Below are 11,421 nucleotides of genomic sequence, written 5' to 3'. Positions count from 1 at the left end.
GGGCTAGGGGTCTAATCAGAGCTACAGCTGCTGGCCTACACCACAGCCATAGCAACTTGGGATTCGAGCCACATCCATGGCCTAGACCACAGCTTATGGCAATGCCGGATCCTTAACCCACTAAGCCACCAGGGAATTCTTTTGCTTCTTTTATTTAATATTGTACCAGAAGATTAGTCAATGCAGAATAATAAATAAAGACATACACAGTAACTAGAAAAAAATTTTTTTTTTTTTTTTTTTTTTTTTTTTTTGCTTTTTAGGGCCACACTTGTGGCATATGGAGGTTCCCAGGCTGGGAGTTGAATCATAGCTACAGCTGCCACAGCCACAGCCACGCAGGATCTGAGCCACATCTGTGACCTACACCACAGCTCATGGCAATGCTGGGTCCTTTACCTACTGAGCAAGACCAGGGATCAAACCCACATCCTCATGGATCCTAGTCAGGTCATTAACCCCTGAGCTACTAAAGGAACTCCTAAAATTATCTTCTCATAAGACATGATCATGTATAAGTGACCAATATGCCCACGAAAAAATATTCAACGTCAGGGCTAGATATCGGACTCTGCAAAAGTAGTTCCACGAGCATCTGCTTTTGCCTACCGGGATATCCTAGACACCCAGCACAGTTCCTGTCTATAGCAGATGTTCATATTTACTTTGTGAATGAATGAATGAATGAATGAATGAAAAGTAAATATTAGATTGGAGTGATTCAGTCCTGCAAGGTGACATTTCACCTCAGTCAAGCCTTGATATTTTTTCTTTTTTTGGCTGTGCCCTTGGCATGCAGAAGTTCCTGGGCCAGGGATGGAACCCAGGTCACATCTGTGGCCTGCATCACAGCCGCAGCCATGCTGGATCCTTAATCCAGGGCGCCACAAGGGAACTGCTAAGATTTTTTTGTGTGTGTCTTTTTGCCTTTTCTAGGGCCACTCCCACAGCATATGGAGGTTCCCAGGCTAGGGGTCCAATCGGAGCTGTAGCCGCCGGCCTACACCACAGCCACAGCAACGCAGGATCGGAGCCGCGTCTGCAACCTACACCACAGCTCATGGCAAGGCCAGGTCCTTAACTGACTGAGCAAGGCCAGGGATCGAACCCGAAACCTCATGGTTCCTGGTCGGATTCGTTAACCACTGCGCCACGATGGGAACTCCAGGAACTTCTTGATTTTAATATTTCAGTTTTGGAAAAAGAATCTCAGATCCCTATTCTTTTTTTTTTGTCTTTTGTTATTGTTGTTGCTATTTCTTGGGCTGCTCCCACGGCATATGGAGGTTCCCAGGCTAGGAGTCGAATCAGAGCTGTAGCCACCAGCCTACGCCAGAGCCACAGCAACGCGGGATCCGAGCCGTGTCTGCAACCTACACCACAGCTCACGGCAACGCCGGATCGTTAACCCACTGAGCAAGGGCAGGGACCGAACCCGCAACCTCATGGTTCCTAGTCGGATTCGTTAACCACTGTGCCACGACGGGAACTCCTAAGATCCCTATTCTTAAGACAGAAAATGGCTATGAGAAACTTGTCTTTTAGTAGTTAGTTACTTGCGATGGCTAATTTTGTGTCATCTTGCCTGGGCCACCTAATGCCAAGACTAGTTATTTCTGGGTGTGTCCATGACGGTGTCTCGGATGGGATTAACATCTGAATTGACGGAATCAGTAAAAGAGATGGTCCTCTCCCAGGGGGGTGGGCATCATCCAGTCCACTGAAGACCTGAATAGAACAAAGGAAGAAAAAGAGGAATTAGCTCTTTTTTTTTAAACCTGCCTCCCCGTAAGCCCTGGAACATCTCATCTTTTCTCCTGTTATTGCACCGGGATTTACTGCATCAGCCTCCCTGGTTTTTAGGCCATGCCTTGAGACTGACCAGCAGCTTTCTAGATACTTTAGCTTGCAGATGGCAGAGATGGAAGACTTTATGTATATAAATCTATCCCTATCTATCTAGCTATCTACCCATCTATCTAAATCTCCATATACAGTCATCCCTTGGCATGGACCCACTTCAGATACCAATATCTGGGGATGATCAAATTGCATAGTCTGCCCCCCTGTATCCAGCAGTTCTGCATCCACGAATTCAACCAGTTGTGAGTCATGGTCATGTATTCAGTCTGCTATCCACAGAGAGTTCAATCTACGGATGCGGAACTTGAGGATATGGAGGGCCAACTGTATAGTTATTGAAAAAAAATTTGCATGTAAGTAGACCCACATTGTTCAAACCCACATTTTTCTTTTCTTTCCTTTTTTTTTTTTTTTTTTTTTTTTTTTTTTTTGTCTTTTTGCCTTTTCTAGGGCTGCTCCTGCAGCATATGGAGGTTCCCAGGCTTGGGGTTTAATCGGAGCTGTAGCCGTCGGCCTACACCAGAGCAACGGCAACTCGGGATCCTTAACCCATTGAACAAGGCCAGGGATCAAACCCACAACCTCATGGTTCCTAGTCAGATTTGTTAACCACTGAGCCACGACAGGAACTCCCAAACCCACGTTTTTCAAGGACCAATTGTATCAAGTATACACACACACACACACGTGGAGGAAAAAAAAAAATATATATATATATACATATATACACACTAATGGTATACATATTAGTATACATATGTGGAAAAAATACATATATACACTAATGATATCTGTATGAGAACATATATGGAGAAAAAATATACCATACTAATATTATATTATGAGTATATAAATATTCTTTTTTTTTTTTTTTTTTTTTTTTTTGGTTATTTCTTGGGCCGCTCCCGCGGCATATGGAGGTTCCCAGACCAGGGGTCGAATTGGAGCTGTAGCCACCGGCCTACACCAGAGCCACAGCAACGCCGGATCCTTAACCCACTGAGCAAGGCCAGGGATCGAACCTGCAACCACATGGTTCCTAGTCGGATTCGTTAACCACTGAGCCACGACGGGAACTCCGATATAAATATTCTAATGGTTCTGTTTCTCTGGAGAACCCAAACTAATGCATTACTCATGCTCATATGCTTACTACAATAGCTAAGATTATCTATCCAAAACATTTTAGGTTTGTTGCACCTTTAACTGTATCATTTCTTTTTTTTTTTTTAAGGAGCTAACCCTTTCCAATTACAAAAGAGAGCAGAGAGTCTAGAAAGCGCTAAAAAATTAAGAATAAAGTGAAAATTCCGTAAAATCCCATGGCCCCACCTGCCACTGAGCTCTTCTTTCTTCCACTTCCTGTTTTCCTTATGGTCTGTTCCACTGTTTCAGCTCCAATGACACAAAGGGCAGAGAGACAGAGGTTGACACACACAAAAATCAGGTGAGTCCCTTGGAGACAGAGGGGGACATCCAAGTGGAATTTTCCGGTGGGCAGCCGGAAATGCAGTTGTAAACCAGGATAGATTTCAGATCCCTAAGTGGGGAGGGAAAGGGATCACAGAGGTGATCCCTGTTGGAATTCCAGAGGTGAAATCTCTGGAACTGGAGGAGGATGGCCAGAGAAGGAAAGCAGACCAAGAGGAAAGGTACAGTGAAATTAGTTTATACTTACTCTAGAAAGCATATGGGCTAAGGCCTTATGAGTGTAAGGGAACTATTGTTGGAGTTCCTGTTGTGGCTCAGCAGAAAAGAATCTAACTACTATCCATGAGGACACAGGTTTGATCCCTGGCCTCACTCAGTGGGTTAAGTATCCAGCGTTGCCAAGAGCTGTGGTGTAGGTCGCAGATGCAGCTTGGATCTCATGTTGCTGTGGCTGTGGCGTAGGCCAGCAGTTGCAGCTCTGATTCAACCCCTAGCCTGGGAACTTCCATATGCTGCAGGTGTGGCCCTTACAAAGACAAAAAAAAAATGAAAAGAAAGAACCTGTTGGACTTCCCATTGTGGCTCAGCATTAACGAACCTGACTAATGTCCATGAGGACTCATGTTTGACCCCTGGCCTCATTGAATTGGTTAAAATATCTCTCCTTGTCATGAGAAGTAGATCACAGGCAAGGCTTGGATCTGGCATTGCTGTGGCTGTGGTGTAGGCTGGAAGCTGCAGCTCTGTTTAGACCCCTGGCCTGGGAACCTCCACATGCTGCAGGTGCAGCCCTAGAACCCGCAACCTCATGGTTCCTAGTCAGATTCATTAACCACTGCGCCACAACAGAAACTCCAGAACATGTTTTCTCTTGAATTTTTACCTATGGACATTTCCCTGGGCTCTTCGGGAATAAGATGCTTGAATGCATATTCCATGAGGGTGGCTCAAAAAAGATAAAAAAGAAAAGAAAAGAGAAAAGAAAAGGAATAAGATGCTTTCTTTCTGTATTCTGCACACCTGCAGACTGTGGCAGGAATTCCTATCAAGAGAATGAGTTGACAAGCGAAGGTCACAGAATTAACCAGAATATTACTTCCAAGTGCTGGCTTTTCTTTCATCTGAATATTGATTTCATCTATTCTTTTTATTTTATTTTATTTTATGTCTTGTCTTTTGTCTTTTTAGGGTTGTACCTGAGGCATGTGGAGGTTCCCAGGGGCTCAATTGGAGCTGTAGCCGCCCACCTACACAACAGCCACAGGAACACCAGGTCCAAGCTGTGTCTGCGACCTACACCACAGCTCACGGCAACGCCAGATTCTTAACCCACAGAGCAAGGCCAGGGATCGAACCTGCAACCTCATGATTCCTAGTTGGATTCGTTTCTGCTGCGCCACGATGGGAACTCCTTCATCTATTCCTTTTAAAAACAAGTTTGTTTGGAATGGCTTTTCACAACTGTCAATTTCCACACCCACTTTAGGAACACATGAATCTGTTTAAACATAGTTTTTTTGAGAGAAGGCAAGTTTGCAAGTGGACAAAATGTCTTGATGATTTTTCTCAGTCACATGTATTTATGATCCTCCAGCCATCTTTTTTTTTTAATTTAATTTTTTTTTTCTTTTTAGGGCCTCACCTGTGGCATATAGAAGTTCCTGGGCTAGGGGTCGAATCAGAGCTGCAGCTGCTGGGCCTGCACCACAGCCACAGCCATGCCAGATTCGAGCCTCATCTGCAACCTACACTGCAGCTCATGGCAACACCAGATCCTTAACCGACCGAGCGAGGTCAGGGATCAAACCCGCAACGTCATGGTCACTAGTCAGATTCGTTTCCGCTGAGCCACAATGGGAACTCCACTAGTCAAGTTCTTAACCTACTGAGCCACAACAGAAACTCCTCTGCCCTTTTTTTTTTTTTTTTTTTTTTAAGCTTTTCAGGTCTGCACCCATAGCATATGGAAGTTCCCAGGCTAGGGGTCGAATTGGACCTGCAGCTGCCAGCCTATGCCACAACCACAGCAACTCAGGATCCGAGCTGCATCTCTGACCTACACCACAGCTCATGGCAACACCGGATCCTCAACCCACTGAGTGAGGCCAGGGATCGAACCTGCATCCTCATGCATCCTAGTCAGGTTTGTTAACCACTGAGCCACAAGGGGACTCCATGTCCATCTTTTTAACAGGCTGCATTCTTACTGTTTTAAGGTCTGCTCACAAAGGACAGTCCTCAGGAGTTTTGTTATTTGCCTCAATTTCCTATTGGAGGATTTGACTTGTCTACCTGGAAGGACAGAGATGGAAATCCAGTGGCCACTATGCAAATGGCCACCAGATGTCCCAAAGCAGATAGGGGTACTGCCATCTTCGGAACAGAAAAATGGTAGAAAGTGCTGTCCAGGCATAAAAAGCCTGGTTCATGGCACATGTCCCCCAAACAAATTGTTTAAAGGACCTCCCCAACACATCGACATATAAACCAAACAAGCCTATCCAAAAAGGAACCCCTGAAATCTAAATTATCTACCTCAAACACAAGCCTAGCAGACATCGAATCTTGTTCTTTGTACATTCAAATCTCAATAGGATGGCGCAGAGAAAATGTTCTCCTCCAGGTCATTGTTCCTTCAATTCAAGAGTCATTACAGAGCTCAACAGCTATAATGCATTGAGACCCCAAGGCAAAATATCTCAAGCTGAATTCGTCCTCTTCCCCTCTCCCCCGCGCCTCAAACTTCCTTAGACAAATCTACTTCCCTGACTCACAGGAGGAAAGAAGATGGCAAATATGAATTGGAGCTGAAGGAATTCCAGCAGGCTTTGTGCCTCTCCCCTTTTATTTTGTCTCTTTAGGGCCGCAGCCATGGCATATGGAGGTTCCCGGCTATGGGCTGAATCAGAGCTGTAGCTGTTGGCCTATGCCCCAGCCACAGCAATGCCAGATCCTCAACCCACTGAGTGAGGCCAGGGATGGAGCCCAAGTTCCCATGGATGTTGGTCGGGTTCATTACCCCTGAGCCATGACGGGAACTCCTCTCTGTGGGTCATTTTTGTTTGTTTGTTTGTTTTTTTCGCTTTTTAGGGCCACACTCCTGGCATATGGCGGTTCCCAGGCTAGGGGTCCAATTGGAGCTACAGCTGCTGGCCTATGCCACAGCCACAGCAATGTGGGATCCGAGCCACGTCTGTGACCTACACCACAGCTCATGGCAACACCAGATCCTTAACCCCACTGAGAAAGGCCAGCGATGGAACATTTATCCTCATGGATGCTAGTCAGATTCTTTAACCACTGAGCCATGATGGGAACTCTGAGCCCTTTTTTTTTTTTTTTTTTTTAATGATTTCTATTTTTTCCATGATGGTTCACAGTGCTCTGTAGTTTTCCACTATACGGCGAAGTAACCGTTCCACACATATATACATATACATTCCTTTTCTCATGCCAACCTCCTTTTTTTTTTTTTTTTTTTTGTCTTTTTGTTGTTGTTGGCTATTTCTTGGGCCGCTCCCTCGGCATATGGAGGTTCCCAGGCTAGGGGTTGAATCGGAGCTGTAGCCACCGGCCTACACCAGAGCCACAGCAACGCCGGATCCGAGCCGCGTCTGCAACCTACACCACAGCTCACGGCAACGCCGGATCGTTAACCCACTGAGCAAGGGCAGGGACCGAACCCGCAACCTCATGGTTCCTAGTCGGATTCGTTAACCACTGCGCCACGACGGGAACTCCCCCAACCTCCATTTTTAAGTTCTGCCACTGTCCACAGACAAAGGGAGAGGAAAGGCAAGGGCACAATGACTTTTTTTTTTTTCCAGATAATAGCGGTGCAAGGTAACACATACTCTAGCAGGGTCATGGAGGTTCTGGTTTGACCCCTGACCTGGGAACTTTTGCATGCAGGCACAGCTAAAAAAAAAAAAAGCATGATGGTAGTTCAGCTGAGATAAAAAAGGTAGTGAAATGAAACAGATGATTGATGGGCCCCAAAAGAATATTTGGGATCTATTTTGTTTGTTCCTTCAACAAATATTTAAGAGTGCACTTCTCAGAGTGCCTGATGTGGCTCAGTGGGGTTAAGAACTTGACATAGTGTCCATGAGGATGCAGGTTCAATCCCATGGCAGCGCCAGATCCTTAACGCACTGAGGGGATTGAACCCAAAATCTCATGGTTTCTAGTTGGATTTGTTTCCACTGTGCCACAACGGGAACTCCCCATTTCTCACTTCTAAATGAAACAAGCATACCCTTGCTTTATCCTGCATCTTTCCCCTGGGGCCCTCACAAACCTGCCTTCACAGTCAAGTCTGTAAAATATCTCCTGCTGCCTTTCTTCCTTGAGTGCACATCAGGTTGACCTCTGCCCTCTGCACTTCAGCCAATGCTGCTCCTACTGAGGCAGCAGTAGCTGTCAGTACTTCCCAATCTTTCTTTTTTTTTTTTTTTTTTTTTGCTTTTCAGGGCCACATCTGTGACATGTGGAGGTTCCCAGGCTAGGGATCTAATTGGAGCTGGAGCTACAGCTGCTGGCCACAGACACGGCCACGCCAGATCCGAGCCGCATCTGTGACCTAGACCACAGCTCACGGCAAAGCTGGATCCTTAACCCAGAGGGAGGCCAGGGATTGAACCCAAAACCTCATGGTTCCTAGTTGGATTCATTTCCGCTGCACCAGAACGGGAACTCCAATACTTCCCAATCTTTACCTTGCTGACTTCTACCTTCAGCTCCGGAAGAAGCTGACGGGCTTCTGCCACACTGTCTCGGCCTCTGCTCACGCCAATTTCTTGCCCCTCGTGAACCTGAGTCGCAGTCTTATTTCCCTCCTGTTTCAGCTCCTTCCACCAGCTGTGCACCAGTAACTCCCAAATCTCCACCTCCTCTCAGCCATCTCTCCTGACTCCACATGTGTTTATCCAACTGCCTCCTTGACATCTTCACTGATTTGCTCAAGGGGCAGCTCCAACTCCACAAGCCCCAGAAGGGCATCATCTTGCCTTGGGCATGTTAATTAACTGAATAGGGCCTTGCTTCCTCAACTAGAAAACAGAGGCATTACTGATGGCAGCGTCAAACGGAAGCCTGTTAAGAGTAAATAACACAGAGTAACATGCCAGATAGACTCCAGCATGTGGTAAACAGTCTATAAGAGTTCACCACTATTCTGCCTTCAATCAAACCCAATCCTCCCTAAATCCACCACCCACGCCCTCACCAAGCCAGAGTCTAAACCATCCTCCGTGACACCGCCCTCCTCCTCAACCTCACCGTTGCTCTGTCCTAGCCTGTCCACGCCATTCCTTAAGTATCTGACTTTATCTCACCTCCACTTCATTGCCTTAAGCTCTCAGCATCCCCTGGGCTAGAGCTAATCCTTCCTGGACCCCACGCTAGAAATTCTACCCGTTGCATGACACCACTCTCCACTTACAATTTTGCAAAGGCTCCCCACAGCCTTGGGGACAAAATCCAAACTCCCTGGAAGGGCACAGAGACTCTTCCGGACCTGGTTTCAGTCCTTCTCCTCACTCCCTAAGCTCCAGCTGGTCTTCCCTGGGAAATAACACAGTACTCATCCAGCTTCCGAGGCCAGGGTTATCTTCTCCAACCACTCTTGCTACTTCTTCGAGACATAGCTCGGGTGCTACCTCCTCTGAGAAGTCTTCCTGGACTTCCAGTCAGGTGAGTATCTTTCTTGTTTCCCAGGGTCTCTACCCTAATGTTTACCACGCTTTAGTTATTATCGGCTCATTCGCCTGTCCTCCCCAACTAAACTGAGCTGGATCTTTTAACTTCCGTATTCCCAGAACCCAGCACAGTACCCCGCAGACAGGAGGTATTCAAGAGAAGTGAATCAGGGCCGGGTTTCCACCAAAAAGGAAACAACGCGTTTTGGGGAATCGATATATCACGGTTTAGCGAATCCACTCCTCCGGCAGCACATGACTGACTGCACAGGGGTTCCTTTAGGCCTGCGTGGATCTCCAATGCCTGCACGTCCTTCTTGGAGCTTACTCAGAATTAACCCACACAATTAGGGCTGACACGGGGCTGCATCGGTAGAGGTTGCACGGGGGCTTGCAAAGTGCACGCCCGACGGGCTGAAGTCAAATCCCGAGCCCTTTGTTCCAGGCTACGAAGATCAAGCAGCACTGAACCCGCCAGCCCCGCCAGCCCCGGCCGGGTGTAGGGCCTGCCTGGGTAGAATGGCACACAAAAACGACCCTACGAGCGCCGCGTAGGGTAGGGACGAGCGCGTGCGCGGGCACTGCCCGAGCCAACCTCCAGCGCTGGGATCCCGCGCTCTTCGGCGCCTCTCGCGGGGAACCCAGCCTCTGGGCCAGGCAGTCTCCCGGGCCCGCGGCCGCAGCGGGCGGGAAAGAGCTCGGCGTACCGGCGTCACGAGCCACCGGCTAAGCGGGTGGCGCGCGCGCGCGCGCCGGGCGGGGCGGGGTGGGGCGGGGCCAGCGCGGGAGGGGCGGGGCGGGGAGGGGCGGGGGCCGGGCACAGGAAGCGCTGGGAGGCCCGAGCTGTCCCAGGGTGCCCCGCGCGGCGTGGACTCGGGCCGCTGCCGCCATCCCGCTGGCGAGAGGGAGAGAGAGGCCCGCCCGCTTGCCGGTCGGGCCAGTGTGGGCTAGTGCGTGAGGGCGCGGGGGGCCGTGTCAGCGAGACGCAGAGCGCAGCCGCCACCACCAAACGGACATGTTGGAGCCCAGCGCCGCCGCCGCCGCCGCCTCTTTTGCCTCATCCTCGGAACGGGACTGAGAGGGGGCCCGCCACCCCTCCGCCTCTGCCTCTGCCTCGGCCGTCCGCCCCGCCGCCTCGGCCGCAGCCTCTTCCTACCCGGCCTCCGGCCCCGCCGTTCATCGCCTCCTCCGGCCCCTCAGGCCCAGCCGGTTCCCCTGCCCCGCTCCGCCGCGGCGCGAGGTCTATGTGACCGGCGGGCCCGGAGCAGCCGCCGCCGCAGCGCGAACATGGACGCCGTCAACGCCTTCAACCAGGAGGTGAGGGGTTCTCGGGACACTGGGGTGCCGGGCCTGCCGCCGGAGTCGGGGCGTCGCTTCTCCCGCCGCCGGAGGTTTAAAGCTTAGGTCGGGGTGGGGACGCTTCCTGCCCCGGTTCCGGGGCGGCGGGGCCTGCGCGGAGCGGCCTGTGGCCCCGGGGAGGTCGCGGCGGCCGCGGGAGCCGACCCCACACCCCTCCCCCACCGCTCACCCCCGGGCGGCGACCTCGGGCTGCCCCTCTCGCCCCCTTCCGGCCTCCTCCGGCCCGCGTCGGCGCTGGTGTCTCTAACTTCGCCCCTTTTCAGGTCCCGGCGCTCTCGCTTTCTGCTCCCAGCCCCGTTATTGGCTTCCCTGTGCCGGGAGCCCGCAAGGGGCTAAGAAAGAAGCGCGGGCGGGCGTGGGGGGCGGGGGAGCGGGAGCATCTGCCGGTCGCGGGGCTGGCGGACCGGCGGCCTCGGCTCTCCTGTTGCTCAGGCCGCGGCGCGACGGCGGCTGGACTCTGATCTCAGGTCGGGGAGGAGTTGGAGAGGGTGTTCATCCCCCTCCCCCGGGATTCCTGCACTTGGGAAGTGGGGTTAATAAACTAGGAGGCGGCACCATACCGAGTCGCTAACCCAACCATCTTATGGGCTCTGGGGCCCCAACGTGACACCCAAAAAGTTGAATGGGAGAGACAAGTATTTGCTCGGCGTTAGTCCGCTAGAAAGCCGGCTTTGGCCTCCAGTCCCCCACCCTCACACCCTTAATCCTCGGCTCCCTTCTTTGAGAACATTTACATGTGAAAACCTCCCAAAACCGGGAACAAAGCTGCCCGCCGCCCTGAAGCTCTGTGGTTTTATCTCAAATCTTTCCAGGTGCTGTTTTTGAATATAGAGTCCACACTTTCTCTCTTTTAGGAGCGATTTGCGGAGAGGGGTCTTGACCACTGATGATTTAAAATGTAGTTACAGAGTGGAAACAATTGTCATGTGTTGAGTTGGATTATCTTTCTTTTCCAAATACTAAAGATAAACCCAACATTGAAAAATTCAAAATGTGGTAGTGCTAGGTTTCTTGGTCCGGCGTGAAAAACTTGCTGCATTCACAGTGAGATTTTTGTAGTTACACTTGT

At 50.2% G+C, this 11,421-nt stretch overlaps 1 protein-coding gene and 1 long non-coding RNA gene across 5 annotated transcripts in view; one reads left to right on the top strand and one right to left on the bottom strand.

The window, feature by feature from the left end:
- Positions 1 to 224: 224 nt before the first annotated feature.
- On the bottom strand, positions 225 to 9,747 carry LOC146397869 (uncharacterized). The gene is made up of 3 exons (XR_014825128.1): positions 8,738 to 9,747; positions 1,414 to 1,728; positions 225 to 968 (listed from the first exon to the last, which is right to left on the bottom strand). It is a non-coding gene; the product is annotated as an uncharacterized LOC146397869 (long non-coding RNA).
- A 121-nt stretch (positions 9,748 to 9,868) lies between these two features.
- Positions 9,869 to 11,421, top strand: part of SCAF4 (SR-related CTD associated factor 4) — a 58,588-nt gene continuing 57,035 nt past the window's right edge. For all 4 annotated transcript variants that reach the window (XM_005657142.4, XM_003358925.6, XM_084991938.1 and 1 more), the window contains exon 1: positions 9,869 to 10,310. In XM_005657142.4, coding sequence (XP_005657199.2) covers positions 10,281 to 10,310 — 30 coding nt within the window. In that variant the 5' untranslated portion in view covers positions 9,869 to 10,280. The remainder of the gene's footprint in view (positions 10,311 to 11,421) is intronic.

The sequence above is a fragment of the Sus scrofa genome, chromosome 13 (genome assembly GCF_054392235.1).
Source record: "Sus scrofa isolate SSC_HxYL_T2T_F1_AM1 chromosome 13, Sscrofa_HxYL_maternal_Yorkshire_Landrace_v2.0, whole genome shotgun sequence".
Classification (NCBI taxonomy): domain Eukaryota; kingdom Metazoa; phylum Chordata; class Mammalia; order Artiodactyla; family Suidae; genus Sus; species Sus scrofa.
The sequence above is the reverse complement of the archived record's forward strand: the minus strand, read 5'-3'. Positions and strand labels throughout refer to the sequence as shown.